Raw genomic sequence first — 21,286 nt, 5'->3', positions numbered from 1 at the left:
TGGCAGGCAATGACATCAGCGAGGAAAAAAGATTTCAACACCAAACTGATTCGTGGCGGAGGGACTTACATAGATGCCTGCGAGAATCCTTACCTTGCAAGTTGCCAGGCCCGGCCCAGTGACGGTGACAGAGCAACTGGAGCCGTGTCAGTCGAACGCAGCGGGATGCAAAGAACCCGGAATCCTGGGAGAGTTTAAACGGTTTCTCAGGAGTCAAGGGGGCCATTGGGCCGTGGGTTGTTGGTGATTACACACATACAGAGAAAGGATAAAAAAGACAAAAGGTAAAAAGCTAGAATGAGCCCTACGACGAAGTTACGTCGCCCGCCCCCCCCCCCTCTGATCGGGTCTCCCCTTCCACCCTAACGCAAATCACTTTAAAATCAAGGCATCTCGTTTATGTAGAGGGGGAGGGAAAAGGCTCTTTCTGGGAGTTTGCCATGTGGCTGGTCGCCTGGCCGCTGGACTCAAACTGCTTGCAGAAGACTTCCGTGCCTGACTGACCCTGACGTGGGTGACGTTCACCTTTGCTGGGGTAGCCAACCCCCACCACGTCACTGGCGATGATCTTCAAGGGTTGCTGAATCGTATCGTGCAGCGAGGTGACTACGCTTTCCGCGGGAGTATGTAGAAGATTTGCCATGCCTGTCTATTTCGGATTGGATAGTATGGTAAGCCCGGGGCGGTGTATCACAGTTTGAGAGTTCTTCTAAGCTGCGTCTCGTGATGGTGAGGCGGTACTGCTTGGTGCTGATGCGGATGCTGATCAGGGAAGAGTCCGTCGTAAAACCAATCAGTCTCGTGTCGGTTGGCGCTTTTCTCATACCTTATTCTACCGTGTAAGAATTCTCGGATTTCCAAGTCACACCCTGCAGATCTTGGGATTACCCGAGGGATCGTAAACGGTATCAAAGCAAAAGAATCAATGGCTGCGAAAACGGATGGCCGAAGGACACCGGGTAATGCTGTTATCCCCCCTCGGACCCCCTCCGCCTTGGATTATGCGTTCTTGCCGGGCTTTTTTCTTTCTTTTCTTTTTTTTTTTGGCTCGCCTTAACTCGCGACAGGGGAAATGGGTGAACCGTGCTGTGCTGTATTGTCCTGCTGTCGATGCCGAGGCCGTCTGCCGCCTGCCCTGAATATGATTGAAACGCCAGAAACTCTTCCGTGGGGACAAAAATCGTGTGCCTGGACATACTTGCGACACGGCTCGCGCGTATTGGAATACGGACCGCGGTGCGCCGCAAAACGGTCTGGCGGGGTCGAGGCCCGTAAAAGCAGTGAGGTCATTGCGGGATGTAGGATGCAAATGACAAGACGGCAGGTGGTGTCCAGGGGGAGGGGGGAAACAAGAAGGCCGCGGTCTTTTTTTCTTCAATCTGGTTTCTACGGGACGATTCGGGTAGTTCGGCCGGGAGAATTCATGCAACTTCTGAGAAAACGTCAACGATTAGAAGGCCTCTCGACCATCGATCGTGCGGATCGGACGGGATCGTGGACGGACTTGGGAGGGGCCAGTCGGGAAAATAAATGGGGCTTACGGGACTGCCGGTGCCGTCCGGGATGGGCGGAGTGGTTTCCTGAATTTGCTTCGGCCTTTTGTCTTTTTTTCTCTTGCGGCCATCTCCTGGCAATCCTCGTCGGACTTTGAGCCGTGGATGTCGACATGATACACCAGCTTAGCTCGAGTTGGAATGGTTGGGATACTAGACGATGGGTAATTTCGGCCTTGAAGGGGTCTAGCACAGATGAGTTTCCTTCGTGGAGTACGAGAACCAGAGTTGTCACAGCGGTTGGCAATGTGAATTGAAGTCGGTGCGTGATGAAGTTATACGGGATTTTATAGCATCACAACCGCGAGAGGACGTTGGGGCTATGATACACCTCACATCATGATAAAGTAGCAATGACTAATGTAGATCGTCCATCCCTTTGGTAATCGATAGCTTGCTTGAATATAGTGCTCGCTTCAACGGTGTACATGAAATGCCCCAAACGCCTTGCCCATTTAACCTGGCTCGCAATGTTCTTCCCCCACGCAAATACAACTACAGTACAGATAGGGAAAAAGTAATCGGGAGAACTCCAGACTGCTGTGGGAATCAATCCGACAACGCCTTTACTCCTTCTTCTCCTTCTTCTTGCCCTCATCCTTGGACTTGGACTTGGACTTGCCCTCATCCTTGGAATCGTCCTTATCCCCATCCTTTGAGTCATCCTCAGACCCGTCCTTGTCCTCAGACTTTTCTTCCTTTGAGTCATCCTGCTTGTCGTCCTTGTCTTGCTTATCCTCCTCCTTCTCCTCCACCTTCTCATTTTCCTCCTCCTCGGAGTCGTCCTTCTTGTTGGCACCGGAGTCCTTCTTGTCATCCTTCTTGCTCTTGCTCTTGGAGTCGCCCTTCTTGGCATTCTTCTTCTCCTCCTCCTTTTGCTTCTTCTCTTCTTCCTTCTTCTTCTTCTCAGCCTCTTCCTTCTCCTTTTTCTGCTTCTTTCTCTCCTCCTCCTCGAGCTTAGCCCAGTCCTTGGTGGTGTCGGTCTTGCCCAGGTGCATGCTCTCAGCTAGGCCTTCGCCAATATGGGGTTGTGCGTTGCCAATCTTGGTGCGACCAACCAAGCTGACAAAGATGGAGACTCCAACAATGGCAGTCAGGACGAAGCGGTAGATTCCGTACCATTGTGGGGTCCAGCCCTTGTTCTTGGCTCGGGTGTCGGCAAGGTAGAGGAAGGTGAAGGCGGCGAATTGAGAAGTGAGGGCGTATTCGACGGGCATGAGGAGGGATGGCCAGGCAATCATAGGCGCGACGACACCCATGCCGTAGCGGAACTTTGTTCGGGTGGGATGAGGCGTCTTTTCGGCGTATTCCATGCCCTACAATAGCGTTAGCCCGGTCATTCCATCGCAGTTGACGCGCGGATGCTGCTCACCCAATGGACTGCTCCAAGGAAGGAGATGATGATGGCGCCGTATCCGAGCTGGATGGGCTCGAGGAGGCTCAGCCAGTATTGCGCTGAATCATGATTCATGTAAATATGGTTTGCAAATGTCGACGTAGAGGGCCATTCGAGGTTCAGGTCCCAGCTCAGGTAGACTGTGCTCAGGGATGTAGCAAGGTAGGGCAGAGTGCCTGCAAGACCGAGCAAGTAGGGCTCCCTTGGCACTTCGCTAAGATTGAAGGTATCCTTGACAATGTTCTATCGGTAATGTGTCAATTGGTGTGTACCGTATGGTATCTGGGGCGGAATAGGCTGGAGCAGACTTACCAACTCCTTCTTGAGTCCTCCCGTGAGATCCTCTTCCTTTTGTGTTTTTGCAGGTTCCGGCTCAAAGAGGTGAATCCTAGACGACTCGGTCGAAACCGCCTCGGGATTAGACTCGAGCTTCTTCTTTGCAATCTCGGCCTCGGCCTTCTTATCGATCTTGTCGTAGGGCGAATTGGTGTATCGCGCTTGGAGGGACAAGGGAATTAAACGAGCTTGGAGGGCCGAAGCAGGTCGCCTGGGGGTGTGAAGAGCACTCGACGGAGACCTCGTCGAGAAGGGTGTTGACGGGATTGCTGAGGGAGCTGCGACTTTGCGTGGAGCAATCCGCGCGAGTTGACGCGAAGAGCGAAGCATCGTGAGGGAGCTTTGGCGTATGTTTTCAGGAGCTATCTTGTGTGCGAGGATGGCGAAGTTGGTATGGTTTTGGACAGTTTCAAGTTGTAGTCCAAATGTATGAACGGAAGGAATCAAGGTCGGAATGAAGCCAGCAAACAGTTGTATCCTCTCTGGGAATTGGTGGTATCAATGCCTGTGGGAAGTTGTTGTTGATGATTGTTGAAGCAAATCAAGAGTCCGGCCGGGTGTCTTGAAGGCCTCTTTTGGTGTCGCCCGAGAGGACCAATTAAATTCGCAAAGTGCCTACCTTATCCGATTGCCTCAAGTTGATGTAAGGCTCGGGTCCAGAACTGGAACTGGACGTGGAAAACCAAGGCACACAGCTGGTCCACGGTAAGGTCCTCATTGTTCGCGTTTGCATGGCCATCAGATCGCACGCAGCCCAGGCCATCGAGGTTGCCAGAGCTCCAGCTGCCGGATGGTGACGTAATGTGGAGACCTGTCCCATGCCCAAGGTGGTAGGCACCCAGTGACGTCCGGGCCAGAGGCTCCGCATTGGACGAACCAGCAGCTGAGTGGGGTGGAGTACCGCTACTGCTTAGTGGCCCAAGCTCCTCCTCTTCTATCCCCCGCCGTCTGTGCCGATGCGATGCCACGCCTTGGGTAACTACCCTAGGTACCTGTCTCACCCCTCACCTTACTTACGCAGCCCGTACTCCGCTCCGTACCTTAGGTAGGTAAGTACTGAATTAAGGGAGCACGAAAGGCAGCTGAGTGCATTTCCTCAGTCGTAGGTATTTACCAGACGTAGGTATTTACCATCGCAAGCGCATATGTAGCAATTAACACAGACATTCCAATGTTGTAGTTCGTCCTAACGCACCAGATCATGATTGAATTTCCAAAACCGAAAAGAGAGAGCACTTGATACTTGCCTACCGTAGCCAAGACTCATAACCTCTATTCCTCTTTGATGATGGGAGTCGAGTCCCGCTTAAAGTATTGATACAAATACGTACAAACCTGAGTGAGGGCCTTACCGAATCGGGCTATGATGTAGGTATGTACCTAGCTACCTACCTTGACTGAAGTCCGGAGTACTGTGTAGTCGGTAGACCCACCCTGCCGTGGCTCAACGGGTCCACTAGGATCCACTTGTAGACGTCTGTGACGGTCCATTCGGAGCAGGAGCACCTGAAGTTCTGGCAAGAGGCAGCGGGCAGCCACACAGTCTGCCCTGGGCCGAGCTGTTGCCCTGGCCTGTTTCTGGCTCTGGTGCGGGGGAAAGCACTTTGGCAGCTGGCTGGCGCTCACCCACTTCAACAATCAGGCAGCGTCATCATGCACAAATCCGCCGCTCCCTCAGTCCAGACCCCAACCTGCCCCGACACTGTGACCAAACCAACCCTGCCAACGCCCACCCCCCAGTACCAGCACAAGCACAAGCACAAGCACCAGCTCAATATCGACAACGCAGACGAGCCTGCAATCTGTCAAACTTGAGCTGGCAAACATTCACTTTTGGGCAAATCTGCGACGCGGCATTCTCTTTCCCATACCTGCCTACCTACCTTGCCCTACTTCGCCGCCAGTACACCTCAGACCCGGAGTCACGGCCGACGGCACGCCATCCGAGAACACGACATCCACCCCTCGATACCCAAAAATTCCACATCACCCACCGTTGATAGTACGCTTGATATTACACCTACGTCGAAAAGTAACGACGCCCAAAAACCGAGCAACCCACCAAGACCGCGTACACGATACCATCCTACAGCGCGCGTCACTTTGATGACGGCAGAGCCTTTCCGGCGGCTACTGATCTGACCTGCGCCCTGCCCGTCGTCATCGAGCTTTCCGACTTTCCGAGTCTCTCCCTTCCTATGCTTCCCATTACCGACACACGATAGAACACCAACCTGACCCTCCCTCGCCAGGGTTAAGGCGCCACATACAGACAAGATGTTGGAGGGACTCGTTGCCGGCCTGCTCAATAGGTTCCTGGGCATGTACGTCAAGAATTTCGATCCAGCACAGCTCAAGGTTGGAATCTGGTCTGGCGATGTCAAGCTACGCAACCTCGAGCTTCGGAGGGAAGCTCTCGACCAGCTGAAGCTTCCCATCAACGTCATGGAAGGCCATCTCGGCGAGCTCACACTCATAATCCCATGGTCCAACTTGCGTGGCGCGCCCGTCAAGGTCTTCATCGAGGATGTCTTTCTGCTGGCCTCCCCCCGGGAAGAGGCTGCGTATGACGAGCAAGAGGAAGAGCGTAGGAAGCAGAGGATCAAGATGGAGAAACTCGATTCTGCCGAGCTTCTCAAGGAGAGGTCTCAGGAGGGTATGAGCCAGGAGGAGCAGAAAAAGAGCCAGACATTTACCCAGAGCCTGGTCACCAAGATTGTCGACAACCTGCAAGTCACAGTCAAGAACATCCATATCCGATATGAAGATTCCATTTCCGCTCCCGGACACCCCTTTGCACTTGGTGTGACTCTCGAGGAGTTCAGTGCTGTCAGCACCGACGGCCAGTGGAAGCCCACCTTTGTCCAGGACTCGACCAAGAGCACCCACAAGCTTGCAACCCTCGGCGCCCTCGCCGTCTACTGGAACACAGATACAGAGCTGCTAGGCCCGGGCCGAGAGGTCGATACTGGCGACAAACCACCGATGCCGCATGATGAGATGGTTGACAAGTTCAAGAGCCTGATAGGGTCGACCGAGGACACAGGCCTCAACCACCAATTCATCCTGCGACCCGTCAACGGAAAGGCAAAGATTGTCCTCGACAAGACGGGGGATGTCCATGCTCCCAAGGCCAAGGCCAGTCTACTCTTTGAGGAGATTGGTCTCGTAATCGATGACGACCAGTACCGTGATGGCTTGATGATGGTTGACCTTTTCCACTACTTCATCCGCCACCAAGAGTACAAAAAATTCCAGCCCAAAGGAGTTACACCCAAGGAAGACCCCAGGGCCTGGCTCAAGTTTGCTGGTGACTCAGTCCTCAGCAAGATCCACGAGAAGAACCGTAGATGGTCATGGGAATACTTCAAAGAACGACGTGATGACCGCCAACGCTACATTGAACTCTTCAAGAAGCGCAAGCAACAGCAACAACTCAGCTCCCAAGAGAACGAAGACATCAACAAACTCGAGATCAAGCTCGATTACGAGGATCTCCGATTCTGGCGATCTCTGGCACGGAACCAGCTTAAGAAGGAGAATGCCGCTGCCCTAAAGAACCAGCCCCCTAAACAGGAGCAACAGGGCTGGCTGGCGTGGGCCTGGGGTAGTGGTCAGAAGCAGCAGGAACACCATGCCGAAGATGATGAGAACACACAAATCACCGAGGAGCAGCGCAAAGAGCTCTACGACGCCATCGAGTTTGACGAGAAGACTGCCTTGGCAGAGTCAGTTGATGTTCCTCGGGACTCTGTCAAGATGCAAGTTGAGGCATGGCTGAGCACCGGAAGCTTCACGCTGAAGAAGAGCCATAATGGCAAGCGGAGTGATCTTCTGAGCCTGCACTTTGATGTTTTCAAAGCCAAGGTGCTGCAGCGTCCTGATTCCTTTCTGGCTGATCTCAGTCTGGGTGGACTTCGTGTCAACGATGGCACCACGCCAGACTCACTGTTCCCCGAGATTGTCAGAGTCAAGGACGCCCCCGAGATCCACGACCAAAAACGCCTAACCATCGAAGAGCTCGAAGATAACGACGACGAACCCTTCTTTCGCTTTGAGGTCGAACAAAACCCCATCGATCGCGAAGGCGACATTGCTCTCAGCGGATCCCTCAAGCCACTCGAGATTGTCTGGAATCCAAACTTCGTCGTAGGCGTGGCCGACTTCTTTAGACCACCAGAACGACACATGGAGTCCATCACGGCGCTGATGGAAACCGCCGGCGCCACCGTAGAGACCTTCCGAGAACAGACGCGGGCTGGTCTGGAATTCGCTCTCGAGGAGCACAAGACCATCAATGCCCAGCTTGACCTGCAGGCCCCGCTTATTATTGTACCGGTCAGCATCAACGTCAAAGAATCTACTTGTCTAATTCTGGATGCCGGTCATATCAGCGTTAACAGCGAGCTGGTGGACCAGGACACTATGAAACAGATTCAGTCGAAACAACGCCAATCGTACACTGACGAAGACTTCAAGCGCTTAGAGTCTGTCATGTACGACAAATTCTTGGTCAAGCTCTCCTCCACCCAGGTGCTGATTGGTCCCTCGATCGAGGCGACAAAGGCTCAAATATCGAACAAGGACGACACACAGCACTTGCACGTGGTGGAAGAGATCAACGTCGACTTTGTGGTGGAGACTTCGATTCTGCCCAAGGCGCCAAATCTGACCAAACTGAAGGTCTCTGGCCACCTTCCCATGCTCCATGCAACCATATCAGATTCCAAGTACAAGAATTTGATGCGAATTATCGATGTCGCCATCCCCAAGTTTGGCAACCAAGAGCTGCAACAGGCGCAAATCAAGGACTCCCAGGACCAAGCAGTGACAACTCGCCCACGTGGCCTGAGTACCGCCTCTAACCGATCGCGTTCTCGCAAGGACACCAATAGCCGCCGGAAGTCTTCTCAATTCCCTTTCATGCAGCAACAAACTGCCATCGTGATTGACGAAGATGACGACGATCAGGACGAGTTTGAGGACGCCGACGATGGTGGCAGGAGCAACAAGGAACAGCTCAAGCTCCAACAGCGTTCTTTCGAGCTCAAGTTCAAGGTCGACACCCTCAAGGGATCCCTCTATCGGAGCGATCCTGACAGGAAGAAGCCTGATCAGCTTCTTGTCGAGCTTGTTGCTGAGAATTTCGACCTTCTTTTCTATCTACGTCCCTATGACATGTCTGCAGAGGTCTCGCTTGGTTCCGTCATCATGGACGACTTTGTTGACAACCCTCCTGCGGAGTTCAAGTCCATTGTTTCATCTGGAGACGTTGAGGATCGAGAGCAGAATCGTAGTCTTGTCAGCGTCAAGTTTACCAAGGTTAATCGACTATCACCAGAGTTCATGCCTGTGTATGAAGGTGTGGAGACGAACGTTACCGCCGCAATATCGACTATCAACCTCATCGTTACGCGGAAGACGCTTCTTACCTTGCTTGACTTCATCCTGGCAACTTTCACAGGGAACAACAACGAGGCAGCGACGCCTCAAGAACAGAAGGCCATCTCCGATTCGGAGGACGATGACGAAGGTGTTGAGATTGCCGTTGATGCTCCTCCCGAGGACGGGCCTACGAACGCAGGCTCCATTAGAGTCAAGATCGACCTGAAGAGTATCCGTCTGATCCTGAACAACGATGGAATTCGCCTAGCAACCCTGTCTTTCAATCACGCCGATGTTGGAGTCTTCCTTCTGGGCAAGACGATGCGAGTCAATGCTAGACTGGGCAATCTCAATCTGGTTGACGATATCAATCAAGGTGTCTCGGAGGATTCCAACCTGAGGCAACTCATTTCTATTCAAGGCGATGAGCTCGCTGACTTCCGCTACGAGACGTTCGATGCTACCAACAAGAAAGCGTATCCTGGATACGACTCATCGGTCTACCTACGGGCTGGTTCCGTCAAGCTTAATTTTCTCGAGGAGCCCTTCCGGAAGATCATTCAGTTCCTCGTCAAATTTGGCAAGATGCAAGCCATTTACAACGCCGCACGTCAAGCCGCAGCGTCCCAGGCCACCCAAATCCAACAAAGCACAAACAAGTTTAAGTACGACGTTGTGGTCAAGACGCCAATTGTCGTCTTCCCTCGGGTCGTCAATCACGGCCAGCCCAAACGGGACGTTATTACTGCCTACTTGGGTGAGATCTACGCTCAGAACAAGTTCGCGCCCTTGGACGATTCCCAAGACTCCCAAATTGCGACCAAGATCTCCGCAGGCATTCGCAATATTCGTCTGACGTCCGATTTCAACTATCCTGGTGACCTTTCAGAGGAGTTGGAGTTGATCGACAAAGTTGACTTGGGCTTCAATGTCACGTATGCCGAGCACCAAGATGGCACAAAGCGACCCGAGCTCGAAATTGAAGGAAGCATGTCGGATTTCAACTTGAAACTTACTCAGTACCAACTGAGGTTCCTGATGGAGATTTCGAAGGCAGTACCAGCAGCGTTCGCCACCGATTCAGAAGAGCAAGATCAGGAAGCTGAGCGAGAAATAGACAAGGACACTCTTCAAAGAGCAAGATCCATACCACTTGACAAGAAGGGTAGCGAGGAGGAGAAGCAAGTCGATCTTGGGCCCGAACTGTCACCCAAGAACCAGACATGGACAAAACTAGACCTTGTCTTCCAGGTCAACACAATTGGCATGGAGCTATTACTTGCTCCGGATGACAAGCCGATCGGCAAGCTTGAAGATGCCAGCCTGTCGCGCTTCTCTTTGGACGTCACCAAACTCAAGACGAGAATGCTCAACGATGGTTCGCTCGAAGGCGAGTTCCTGATCCACTCATTCACGATTTACGACAGCCGTCCGCGTGAAACAAACAAGTTCCGACGTATCATGACTTCTTCAAACAAGGAGGTTCAACAACTGATGGCCAGCATCACAATGTCTGGCGGCCAAGACAGAAGCCTAATCGCAATCGTCACCGTTGACAGCCCACGCATAATCTTTGCACTCGACTATCTCTTTGCCATCCAGAACTTCGTCATGGTTGGCTTGCAACCGGAGGAACCTTCTCCGGTAGACGATGAGTCTCTGTTCGAGACCCCCGACGAATCAGAAGCCGACGCCGACTCAATGCAAGTCACTTGGTCCAATAAGCCCAAGTCCCAGAAGAGCAGTAGAGAGGGCGCGGAAGAGCCGCAGGCAGAGACGGAGGAGAAGCCACAGAGCACCATGAGCATTGCGTATAGGGTGAACATTGTCGATGCACAGGTCATCCTGATCGCCAACCCCCTCAGCGCAAGCTCCGAAGCCATTGTTCTGGGTACTAAGCAAGTTTTGCTTTCTCAGCAACATGCTCTGACCTTCCAGGTCTCCGAGATCGGCATGTTTTTGTGCCGAATGGATCGATTCGAAGACTCGCGTCTCCGACTCATTGACGACTTTTCAGTCCAAATGTCTATGGATAGCTCGAAACCCAACATTACAAGCATCCATGCTGATATTGAACCCCTGATTTTGAGGTTGTCCCTAAGAGACATTCTGCTCGCACTTCAGATCGCAAGCAAGGCGACTGAGCTGTCAGATCAACAGCAAAAGGATCAGAAGGAGAGCAAGAGCGCATCGGCAGCTGACGAGAAGGCGAGAAAGCTGCGTCAAGCAGGTCTGAAGCAGCGGACTGCCAGTGGCAAGGGCCCTTCAACCATTGCGAATAAGACTATGATGTCCAAGACTGCATTGGTAGCAGCATCCCAGGCCAAACAAGCCCATAGTGATTCCAATAACACAGCTGTTCAAACTCAGCCGAAGCGCCACGAGGAACTTTCGGCAACAATCGAGGGCATCCGCGTTGTCCTTATCGGCGATGTCCACGAACTTCCCATTCTGGACCTGGGTATCAAGAACTTTACCGCCACGGCCGAAGACTGGTCTTCGAATCTCAAAGCTGAAACTGCGATCGATATCTATACGAACGTGTACAACTTTTCAAAGTCCGCGTGGGAGCCTCTGCTAGAGCCTTGGCAGGTCGGATTTGGCATTGCGAGAGAGCAGCAATCGGGTCTTTTGTCCATTGATGTCGCTTCCAAAAAGATCTTTGATGTCACAATCACGACAGCTACCATCGCTTTGGCGTCCAAGTCCTTCGCTTTCCTTAGCAAGGATGAGGATGTTCTCGGCAAACCGCGTGGTGTGGACGCCCCTTACCGCATCCGGAACTATACCGGATTTGACGTTGTCGTACAGTCAAAGAGTATGACGACGGACGACAACATGACCGCGCGTCTCGAGGACGGGCAGGAAGTCCCTTGGAGCTTCGAACCGTGGGAGAAGATGCGAGAGAACCTCTCGACCGAGAGCAGTACTGGTAGTGTCGGCATTCACTTGGAAGGTAGTGGCTTTGACCCGGTCAAGAACGTCAGGCTGAACCGTGAGGGTGAAGCGATCTACGGCCTCAAGCCGAAGACTGACAACATTTTGCACCGACTTCTCGTGGAGGTCACCCTGGGCAAGGACAACGTCAAATATGTCACTTTAAGATCGCCCCTCGTAGTTGACAACCTCACCCAGATCCCAGTCGAGCTCGGTGTCTACGACGCGCAAGAGGGCCATCTGCTCAAGATTGAGAAGATCGCGCCCGGTGAAAGCCGCCCGGCTCCTGTGGGTGCTGTGTTCTTGAAGTCTCTACTGGTACGGCCCGACTCTGGATTTGGCTACGCCTGGTCCTCTGAGACCTTGTGGTGGAGAGATCTCTTGAAGCGGCCAACCCGGACCATGGTTTGCAAGGGGGAAAACGGGGACCCGTTTTACTTCCAGCTCAACGCCACCTTTGATCGGTCGAATCCTTTGACCAAGTAAGTCTGCCATCATCTTAACATGATCCTTGACTAATCTCTCGTTCAGAAACTATCCTTACATGCGCATCAAGCTTTCGCCTCCAGTCATCCTCGAGAACTTGCTTCCTTACGACTTCAAGTATCGCATCTACGACAAAAACACCAAAAAGGACTGGGCAAACTTCCTCCGCAAAGGCGGTCTTAGCCCCGTACATGTTGTAGAGCTATCACACCTCCTCCTCCTCAGTGTCGACATGCAGGACACTGTCTTCAAACCCAGCGACTTTGCCATCATCAACTCCGGGGCTTCGGATGATTTCAAAAAGGAAGACAGGCTGCTCTGCAAGGACGAGGAAGGCTTGCAGCTCAATCTCAAGCTCCACTACCACAAGATCCCTGATAGCGGTGGAGCTTTCCGAGTCACGGTCTACAGTCCCTACATCATCCTGAACAAGACTGGTCTTGACCTGCAGATCAGAGCCAAGGGCTTCTTGCAGGGCGCACGACCTGCAGCCGGACAGTCGACTCTGTCCTCCAGGTCTGGCAATAACCGTCCTAGAGCTACGCCATTCATGTTCTCCTACGGCAACGACGATCATAGAAACCGAGCCTTGCTGCAGATTGCGGATTCGGAATGGAGCAAGCCGCAGAGTTTTGACGCCATCGGAAGCACAACCGAGGTGGTGCTGCCCTCGCCCTCCAGGAACACTGAGGTGCACATTGGCATCACCACCGAGGCTGGAGAAGGCAAATACAAGATGACCAAGGTCGTTACCCTCGCACCACGATTTGTTCTGGAAAACAAGCTTGGAGAGGAGATCAACGTACGCGAGTCTAGCTCTTCTGGGTTTATGACGCTGAAGCCCGGCGCCCATGAGCCACTTCACTTCATGCAGAAGACCTCCATCAAGCAACTTTCGTTGTGTCATCCCGGCATGAACAACCAGTGGACCTCTCCTTTCAACATATCAGACATTGGAACCACCCACGTCAAGATTGCCAAAGCAGGCCAACGCCAACGTCTGATTCGCGCTGAGATCTTAATGGAGGGTGCAACGATCTTCCTGCATCTCAGCTTAGAGACCAAGAATTGGCCCTACCAGATGCGAAACGAGAGTGATACGGAATTCACATTCTACCAGGCCAACCCTAGCCTGGACGATGATGGAGTCGAAGACAGATCCGGCTGGAGGCCAATCAAGTATAGGCTGCCGCCTAGGAGCATCATGCCATACGCATGGGATTTCCCGGCTGCCAAGTTCCGTGAGATCATCATCAACGCCCATGGCAAGGAAAGACATGTCAAGCTCGCGGAAATCGGCAATCAGATTCCAATGAAGTTTGCGACAACATCCGGACAACAGAAGATTATCGACATCAATGTTGCCGCTGACGGACCTACCCAGACGATGATTCTGTCCAACTTCAGGCAATCCAAGAGTCTGTATCGACAGAAGTCCAAGTCCGGATCTCGCACGAGCACCGATGGCTTTGAGGTCAAAGACCAAGAGACGACAGCAACCTTCCGCGCTCAGCTGAAGCTTTCGGGTATTGGAATTTCGCTCATCAATTCACAACTAAAGGAACTTGCATACGTCACATTCAGAGACGTCTCTCTTCGTTACCACGATTCTCCTCTACATCAGACTATCGCTCTATCTGTTAAGTGGATTCAAATAGACAACCAGCTGTACGGTGGTCTGTTCCCGATGATCTTGTACCCGAGTGTCGTGCCAAAGAGGGCTCAAGAGGTCGACGCACATCCTTCGCTTCACGCCATGGTTACTCGCGTGAAGGACGATTCCTACGGGGTGCTGTACATCAAGTATGCAACACTGTTGATGCAGCAGATGACAATCGAGCTCGATGAGGACTTTGTTTACGCTGTCTTGGACTTCTCCAATATTCCTGGGGCCGCCTGGTCAGACACCAATGAGGAAGGCAAACTCTGTGACGAGGAGCTGGACATCCCAGAGCCGCAGCGGCAGCAATCTGGCCAAGACATCTACTTCGAGCTGCTCAACATCCAGCCCATGCAACTCGACCTCTCCTTCATGCGCACGGAACGAGTCAATGCCGAGGACAAGACGTCGTCTCGAAACCCTCTCATGTTCTTCCTCAATGTCATGACGATGGCCATCGGTAATATCAACGACGCGCCGATTCGCCTTAATGCACTCATGCTAGACAACGTTCGCGTGTCCGTAGCTGCCTTGACACAAAACATCACGAGTCACTACAGCCAAGAAGTTCTCTACCAGGTTCACAAGATCCTCGGGTCTGCCGACTTCCTCGGAAACCCCGTTGGTTTGTTCAACAACATCAGCTCCGGCCTCACGGACGTGTTCTACGAACCCTACCAAGGCCTCATTCTTTCGGACAAGCCCGAGGACTTTGGTATCGGAGTTGCGAAGGGAGCCGCGTCACTTGTCAAGAAGTCTGTCTACGGCTTCACCGATTCCTTCTCCAAATTCACTGGGAGCTTGTCCAAGGGCCTTGCAGCTGCGACTCTCGACAAGCAATTTCAAGATCGTCGTCGCATTACACGTGCACGCAATCGACCCAAACATGCTCTGTATGGGGTCACCACCGGCGCCAACTCTTTCTTCACAAGCGCCGCTTCTGGCGTGGGTGGACTCGTCCGCAAGCCGTTGGAGGGTGCTGAGCAGGAGGGCGCTGTTGGATTCTTCAAGGGAATCGGCAAGGGTGTCGTCGGATTCGCTACCAAGCCCGCTATTGGCGTTCTAGACATGGCCTCGAATGTCTCGGAAGGCATCCGCAACACGACCACCGTCTTTGACGGCTCAGAACTCGATCGCGTCCGCCCTGCTCGATTCGTGCCCTCTGACGGTATCGTGCGACCGTACAATGCCCGGGAAGCCCTTGGCCAGTCATGGTTGAAGCAGGTCGACAATGGCAAGTACTTCAACGAGAACTACATTGCCCACCTCGAACTGCCACGCGAGGACATGGTTGTCATGGTCACTTACGCTCGGATTTTGCTTATTCGTAGCCGGCGACTGACGTCGGAATGGGATGTGCCCCTCAAGGACGTACAGACAATTGCCAAGGAGCGGACTGGCCTGAGCCTGACGCTGAGGGGAGGCACGAACGGTCCGTTCCTACCTGTTGGCGATGAAAGTGGCCGCGCCTTTTTGTACAAGATGGTGGCCGTCGCTGTGGAGGAATTCAACCGTCGGTTCAGGGGACTCGAGTAAGGCGGGAGGTGGATGGTGTGACACTGTGGCCGGGTAACAGGCCGAGGCTGGTTCGAATACATGAGGGCGGGTCTTTTTGACTTGATTCACCATTACTTCTCTTCTTTTTGTGAGGCCTGTAAGCATAGCCTCGCGATTTCATTAGCAATTACATATACTTTATCTTGTCTTGTGTTAGCACGTTAGGACCCTTTACCAGCAGCCGTGAGCTCACAAAAGATCTGCTGACGAGGCCTTTGTATAAGAGCGACAAAGTACATGGGCAGTAAATACCCCTCCCTCCCTGGTATCAGTTGTCACGTTCATCACTTGCCAGCGCATTTACATTTCAGTCATAGCAATCGCAACAAGAAAGGAGTGTGGGTGTATTATCTTCCAAGTGACCAAGTTCAACCAAGATGCGCTATTATACTAAAATCAGAAAAGAACAAACGCCCTAATGCTATGCTCAAACTCCACCCTGTGATGCCATCTATACCATCTTCCATCCTCGGATGCTCATCAATCACGATTGACGATCCGTCTATGTATGTCCAACTCCTTGTTAAAAACCAACCCTTTAGTTGGAGGGGCAGTAGCCGATAGTGCAAGCGTCAGACTTGCAGCAGCCGCGGAAGCCGTTGGCGCACGACTGGAAGGATCCGGTGCCGGGGGCGCAGACAGTGGGATCAGCGTTGGCATTGGACTTGCTCTCGGGGGTCGGGGTGGCGGTCGTCTGAGGGGCCGTCTTGGTCACCGTCTCAAAGGTCTTGACGTCCGGGCAATAGCCAATGGTGCAGGCGTCCTGCTTGCAGCAGCCGCGGAAGCCGTTGGCGCACGACTGGAAGAAGCCGGTGCCGGGGGCGCAGACTGTAGGGTCGGCGGCGCGCTTTGAGGGGGAGGCGATGGCCAGATCGGGGCAGTATCCCAAGGTGCAGGCGTCGGATTTGCAGCAGCCGCGGAAACCGTTTGAGCAGGACTGGAAGAAGCCGGTGCCAGGGGCACAGACGGTGGGATCCTGACGCTTCTCGGAAGCAGAGGTAGTAGGGCAGTAGCCGAGAGTGCAGGCGTCAGACTTGCAGCATCCACGGAAGCCGTTGGAGCAAGACTGGAAGAAACCAGTGCCGGGAGCGCACACCGTCGGGTCCTGACGCTTCACAGAGGCCGAGGGACAGTAGCCAATGGCGCAGGCGTCCTCCTTGCAACATCCACGGAAGCCGTTGGAGCAGGATTGGAAGAATCCGGTGCCGGTAGGGCAGACGGTGAGGTCGGTGGATTGCTGGCTGGCCGAGTGGCCGGGGTTGACGGGGGTGGTCTCGGCCGGAGCGTTGGCGGAGGTTTCGGTCACGCCGGGGCAGTAGCCGATGGTGCAGGCGTCGGCCTCGCAGCAGCCGCGGAAGCCATTGGCACAGGACTGGAAGAAGCCAGTACCCGGCGCGCAGACAGTGTCGTCGCGCTTGGTGTTGAGGGAAGGGCTTGCCGAGGCAAGAGTTGCGACGGCAGCGAGGAAAGTGAGGACGATGGAAGAATGCATTGTTTGTTGATTGATAAATGTGGTGGATTCGAGTTTAGATTAAGCAAAAGTTGACGATTGTGAGAGTGATGGAGTCGAGGTTTGCAGATTGAACGATTGTCCCAAGGAAAGAGAAACCGACAAAGGAAATAAGGAAATAGGAAATAGGAAAGAGGAAAAGAAAATGTGAAGTTATAAACGAGCTGTTTGAAGTGATTGTTGATGAGAAGAAAGAGACGCCATATCGGGGGAGGAACCAGGTTGGATTTATACACATCTGACAAAAAGTGAAATACAGGTCGTTTGCACGGAAACTATTTTCATTGCCATCTCTCAGAGTAGCCTATGCCTTACCACAACCGGCTGTGCGTTCAGAGGGATCTCGCAAAGAGGCCGCGACGTGCCAGTAAGCCCGCCATTATCGTGACCAAGGCGTGTCGTTCCTCCTAAGCCGAAATTGGTGTGTAAATCAAGCAGCACGTCGGAAGTCTGCTGCGCATACGCACCGCCCGCTGAACTCACGGAGCTGAAAGCACGTCGCCCTACGGAATAAAGTATGGCATAGGCTATGCAGAGTGAGACGGGCATCTGCATCCCTTGCATCCGGGTGTGATGAATCCTCCTTCATCTTCTTCCCCCGGACTCGGACCTTTCCGAGCAAATGGGTAGCTAAGGATGCAAGCTGCAGAACCTTGTGGTAGGCAGAGTAGCACCGTCAGCCCCGATTGACAAACGCGATAGGCGTGCGTCGCAGGGCTGAGCTGCAAACCGAGTCTCTGCTGAGCGTCTTGGTGCTGAGGGCGGAGGGACGAGTCGCCGACTAGGACGGTTCGAGTCAAGTCGATGGCCGCCGGGAGGAGAGCCAAAGGAGTTCCAGAGGCGGCGGCGCAGTTGCACCTGTCAGACGCCAGAGGGCTGGGTCTCACAGACGGTCTCACTTGGACCTCTGGGCTCTCGTGGTTGGTCCCATGCCTTTTGCTGACATACCGCTCATTTTGCGCTGCAGTGGTAAGCTTATTCTTGGCTCACAGGATGTTGAGGGGTCGTGCATATCGAGATCTCAGAAGCTAGAGGTGGATGGTTAGAAACGGAGATAGGAAGGGAGAAATGGTGCTACTTTGGCATCGTGGATTGCTCATGTAGTAGCCACGTAGCTTCGTCACCACATGTGCGAAGTACAAAGCATGTACGAATATCAGTCTCGGGAACAGGCTGACAGCAGCCGCAGCGTTGAAGCTGTTACCAAGGTACATTGACTAGCCTCTCTATGTAGTATCCATCTGCTCCTAGAACCTCTAACTGCTAAGGGTTGAGGTTAAGAAGCGAGACCGCTGATTAACCCGCGTTTGCCGTCCCGTGATCATTGACGAACTCACGAGTGGAGGAGGTTCCGCTCCATTTTTGTGGCTCTTTGCGTGGGCGAGTCAAGTGCCGGCAGTAGCCAATAAATGGGAGTTCCTGATCAAGAAGATCTTCATCTAGATTCTCGAACTACTGCACAGCGGGTCACATCGAGAGAGCTCTGAAGAAGCTGGAAATGGTTCGTGGCGGGCCGAGTCCCGAAAGAGAAGGAGGATGGAGAGAACATTCTCCGAACGGCACGCATAACCCGATAGTAGTCCCGATCTGTTGCTTCAACGTCCCCGTCTTGGCTCACGGAGCATCGCCGTTATGGCACGGCGCTTGGCAGTCCGAATGGGAGCAGTTCCAGAAGCATTGGTTTTTGGGCCAGTTCGGAGGACGGTACACGGAACTGCATACCCGGACGTTCTGTATCTGATACGAAGGCTGCGGACACTGTTAATCAAAATAAGGACTTGGGAAATTCTCCCCCTAGGCCGTTTCCAACTTGGCCCCGGCAGTGGGATGCCGATATTTTCTCGTTGGGACGTGGGACATGATGCTGGGTAGAATTTCTGCCGCGCCTAGATCATCAGTCGTCAGCCCCCCCAGTTTAGATCTTGATATGATCATACCCAAAATGCGGGATGATGGTTGAGACAGTTTCTTAACTTGTTGGGCAGAAGATGCGGCTGGGTCATCTCTTTTTAATCAGTCTGTGGCCCTTGCCGTGGGCAGCGTGTGCCAGACAAATGGAATATACTTTGAAGTTTTGACCACGACGGGACGAACTGCAACCATGACGCGGCTCATCTGTGCCGTTTCCTTTTGTTTCACCAAAGCTCACCCCAGCGCCGCTCCAGGTCGCCCCCTGATGGCCCTGGTTCATCGAGAAGATTTGACCTTGGGTTTTTGCATAGTAGGGATGCTGAGGTAAAGCAGTCCGGCAAGCAGTACCCCTGACAAAACTACCGGGGGTAAAGAGAATGGTCTGGCGGCCAGGCCCCGATAGCGCCACCAAGTACTCTATTTCATACCTCTAATACCCATTCGGGACGGCATTTGAGTGAAGCGAGCTCGCTCTTAAGCCCACTGTCTGTGTTGTTCTTTTAATTAATTAACACGGCGTCAGAATCCCGGGCGCAGAGGGTTCGATTTTCATGATTCGTCAAACAGCCACTCTCCAGAGCACCTGTTCCGTTCAATTTCCCACAAACAATGGGACGGATCGTGGGGTCGCTGGCGGAAGCGGCGTGGGCACTGCAAATGGCGAATCGACCACAGGAGTCGAGGACTCGAGGTAAGGCTGCTGGGCCCATTGGTGGAGGAAGTTAGGGGAGATCTGAGGAAGGGATTCCTTTTATCATCTCATCAGGGCCCTTTTTCTCAAAGAGATACAAACTGATTGTTTTCCCTGATCATTCCGTCGTCCCATTCCGGTGCCTCTCGTTTTCTTTTTTGCTCTTCCAGTTCTCGACATTTCTGTCGGTATTCACTCGTTTTCAAAATCAACAAACATGAAGTTCGCTTCCTTTTCACTCCTTGCGCTGGGCGCTCTTATCCCGGAACTGGCCAACGCCCAGCTGTCTGGCACCGTTGGACCTACCACCAAGGCCGCGACCAAGGCCGCCAAGAAGACATGTAACATCACCAGCTACGGCGCCAAGACCGGTGCCACCGGAGACATCGGCGCGGCCCTCAAGTCCGCTTGGGACGCCTGCAAGACCGGAGGTGAGATCCTCATCCCCGCCGGTGAATGGGGTCTCGGCACTTGGCAGACTCTCTCCGGCGGAACTGGTGTTTCCATCAACCTCGAGGGTACCATCTACCGCACTGGAACTGCTGGCGGCCACATGATCATCGTCCAGAAGTCAACCGATGTCGAGTTCTACAGCGGCAACTCCAAGGGTGCCATGCAGGGCTACGGCTATGAATTCCACAAGCGTAAGACATTCCCACTCCAAACCAATCGCCACCACACAATACTGACGATTTGATAGAGGGCAGCGGTGTCTACGGACCTCGTCTCCTGAGGTTCGTCTCTGTCACCGACTTCAGCGTTCATGACATTGCTCTCGTTGACTCTCCGGCTTTCCACTTCGTCATGGACACCGTCACCAACGGAGAGGTCTACAACATGATTGTCCGTGGTGGCAACCAGGGCGGTCTTGATGGCTTCAACTTGATGGCTGCCAAGAACGTGCACGTTCACGACGTTGCCGTCACCAACAAGGACGAGTGCGTCACTGTCAAGAACAAGTCTAGCAACATTCTCGTCGAGAACGTCTTCTGCAACTGGTCCGGTGGCTGCGGCATCGGCTCATTGGGCGTTGACACTGGTACGTCTAGGCTCCGAGAGGAATCTCTCTATTACGACGCAATCACTAACAAGAGTTGTTTGTAGCCATCTCCGACATCCACTACCGCAACGTCTACACCTCCAACTCCAACCAGATGCTCATGATCAAGAACAACGGTGGTGATGGTGCCTTCCAGAACGCCAAGTTCGAGAACTTCATCGGTCACGGCAACGCCTACTCCCTCAAGATCGACTCTGCCTGGACCGGCCAGAGCAAGGTCGCCGGCAACGGTGTCGAGTACAAAAACCTGACCTTCTCCAACTGGAAGGGCACCGCCGCCAACGGTGCCGCTCGCGGTCCCGTGGTCGCCCTCTGCGCTGCCGCCGTCCCCTGCGAGAACATTGACGTGTCCGGTATCAACATCTGGACCGAGTCTGGCTCTTCCATCGTCGACAAGTGCAACAACGCCTTCGGCACCGGTCACTGCATGCGCACCGGCTCTGGGACCTACACCAGCACTGCTACTACCAAGACCGTCACCAGCTACTCCGCTGCCACCATGCCCGGCCTCGTCACCGCCGGACTCGGCATCACCAAGTCCATCGACATTCCCGCCATCCCCACTACCTTCTACCCTGGTGCCAAGCCCGCCAGTGCTCTTGCTGGCGCCGCTTAAGCGCGAGAAGGCCGTGAACGTGAAGCAACCAGGACCCGGCTCGACAAGAAACGAGCCAATCTCATTTTCCTGTACATACTTACTTAATTGGAAAAGCCAAGCTGCACATATCATTCGGGAAATGATTATCAATTTTCTCTGGCGTCTATCACTTGACTCAAATTACTCTAATCACCGACTAACTGCTG

At 53.4% G+C, this 21,286-nt stretch overlaps 8 protein-coding genes across 8 annotated transcripts; 3 read left to right on the top strand and 5 right to left on the bottom strand.

Moving 5' to 3' along the window:
* Nucleotides 1-397: 397 nt before the first annotated feature.
* On the bottom strand, nucleotides 398-1,668 carry CLUP02_15951 (uncharacterized protein; the record flags this gene model as incomplete). The annotated part of the gene is made up of 4 exons (XM_049294875.1): nucleotides 398-645; nucleotides 695-762; nucleotides 1,083-1,432; nucleotides 1,489-1,668. 4 exons carry the CDS (start codon nucleotides 1,666-1,668, stop codon nucleotides 398-400), a joined length of 846 nt encoding a protein of 281 aa, XP_049152022.1.
* Nucleotides 1,669-2,119: 451 nt separating this feature from the next.
* On the bottom strand, nucleotides 2,120-4,166 carry CLUP02_15950 (uncharacterized protein; the record flags this gene model as incomplete). The annotated part of the gene is made up of 4 exons (XM_049294874.1): nucleotides 2,120-2,869; nucleotides 2,926-3,192; nucleotides 3,262-3,765; nucleotides 3,969-4,166. Coding segments are annotated over 4 exons (1,719 nt in total), but the record flags the coding sequence as incomplete, so codon positions are not given.
* Nucleotides 4,167-4,648: 482 nt separating this feature from the next.
* On the top strand, nucleotides 4,649-5,510 carry CLUP02_15949 (uncharacterized protein; the record flags this gene model as incomplete). The annotated part of the gene is made up of 5 exons (XM_049294873.1): nucleotides 4,649-4,653; nucleotides 4,713-4,736; nucleotides 4,798-4,989; nucleotides 5,026-5,287; nucleotides 5,352-5,510. The coding sequence occupies 5 exons, from the start codon at nucleotides 4,649-4,651 to the stop codon at nucleotides 5,508-5,510; spliced, it is 642 nt and encodes a 213-aa protein (XP_049152020.1).
* A 52-nt stretch (nucleotides 5,511-5,562) lies between these two features.
* On the top strand, nucleotides 5,563-15,289 carry CLUP02_15948 (uncharacterized protein; the record flags this gene model as incomplete). Its single annotated transcript, XM_049294872.1, has 2 exons — nucleotides 5,563-12,089; nucleotides 12,139-15,289. 2 exons carry the CDS (start codon nucleotides 5,563-5,565, stop codon nucleotides 15,287-15,289), a joined length of 9,678 nt encoding a protein of 3,225 aa, XP_049152019.1.
* Nucleotides 15,290-15,848: 559 nt separating this feature from the next.
* On the bottom strand, nucleotides 15,849-16,802 carry CLUP02_15947 (uncharacterized protein; the record flags this gene model as incomplete). Its single annotated transcript, XM_049294871.1, has 1 exon — nucleotides 15,849-16,802. One exon carries the CDS (start codon nucleotides 16,800-16,802, stop codon nucleotides 15,849-15,851), a length of 954 nt encoding a protein of 317 aa, XP_049152018.1.
* A 312-nt stretch (nucleotides 16,803-17,114) lies between these two features.
* Nucleotides 17,115-18,034, bottom strand: CLUP02_15946 (uncharacterized protein; the record flags this gene model as incomplete). The annotated part of the gene is made up of 3 exons (XM_049294870.1): nucleotides 17,115-17,377; nucleotides 17,431-17,805; nucleotides 17,899-18,034. 3 exons carry the CDS (start codon nucleotides 18,032-18,034, stop codon nucleotides 17,115-17,117), a joined length of 774 nt encoding a protein of 257 aa, XP_049152017.1.
* An 82-nt stretch (nucleotides 18,035-18,116) lies between these two features.
* On the bottom strand, nucleotides 18,117-19,441 carry CLUP02_15945 (uncharacterized protein; the record flags this gene model as incomplete). Its single annotated transcript, XM_049294869.1, has 8 exons — nucleotides 18,117-18,239; nucleotides 18,292-18,407; nucleotides 18,439-18,569; nucleotides 18,631-18,706; nucleotides 18,758-18,825; nucleotides 18,903-18,913; nucleotides 18,970-19,161; nucleotides 19,247-19,441. The coding sequence occupies 8 exons, from the start codon at nucleotides 19,439-19,441 to the stop codon at nucleotides 18,117-18,119; spliced, it is 912 nt and encodes a 303-aa protein (XP_049152016.1).
* Nucleotides 19,442-19,639: 198 nt separating this feature from the next.
* Nucleotides 19,640-21,098, top strand: CLUP02_15944 (rhamnogalacturonase A precursor; the record flags this gene model as incomplete). Its single annotated transcript, XM_049294868.1, has 3 exons — nucleotides 19,640-20,066; nucleotides 20,123-20,461; nucleotides 20,527-21,098. The coding sequence occupies 3 exons, from the start codon at nucleotides 19,640-19,642 to the stop codon at nucleotides 21,096-21,098; spliced, it is 1,338 nt and encodes a 445-aa protein (XP_049152015.1).
* Between the last annotated feature and the right edge of the window lie 188 nt (nucleotides 21,099-21,286).

The sequence above is a fragment of the Colletotrichum lupini genome, chromosome 9 (assembly GCF_023278565.1).
Source record: "Colletotrichum lupini chromosome 9, complete sequence".
Classification (NCBI taxonomy): Eukaryota; Fungi; Ascomycota; class Sordariomycetes; order Glomerellales; family Glomerellaceae; genus Colletotrichum; species Colletotrichum lupini.
This window is presented reverse-complemented; position numbering and strand designations above follow the sequence as displayed.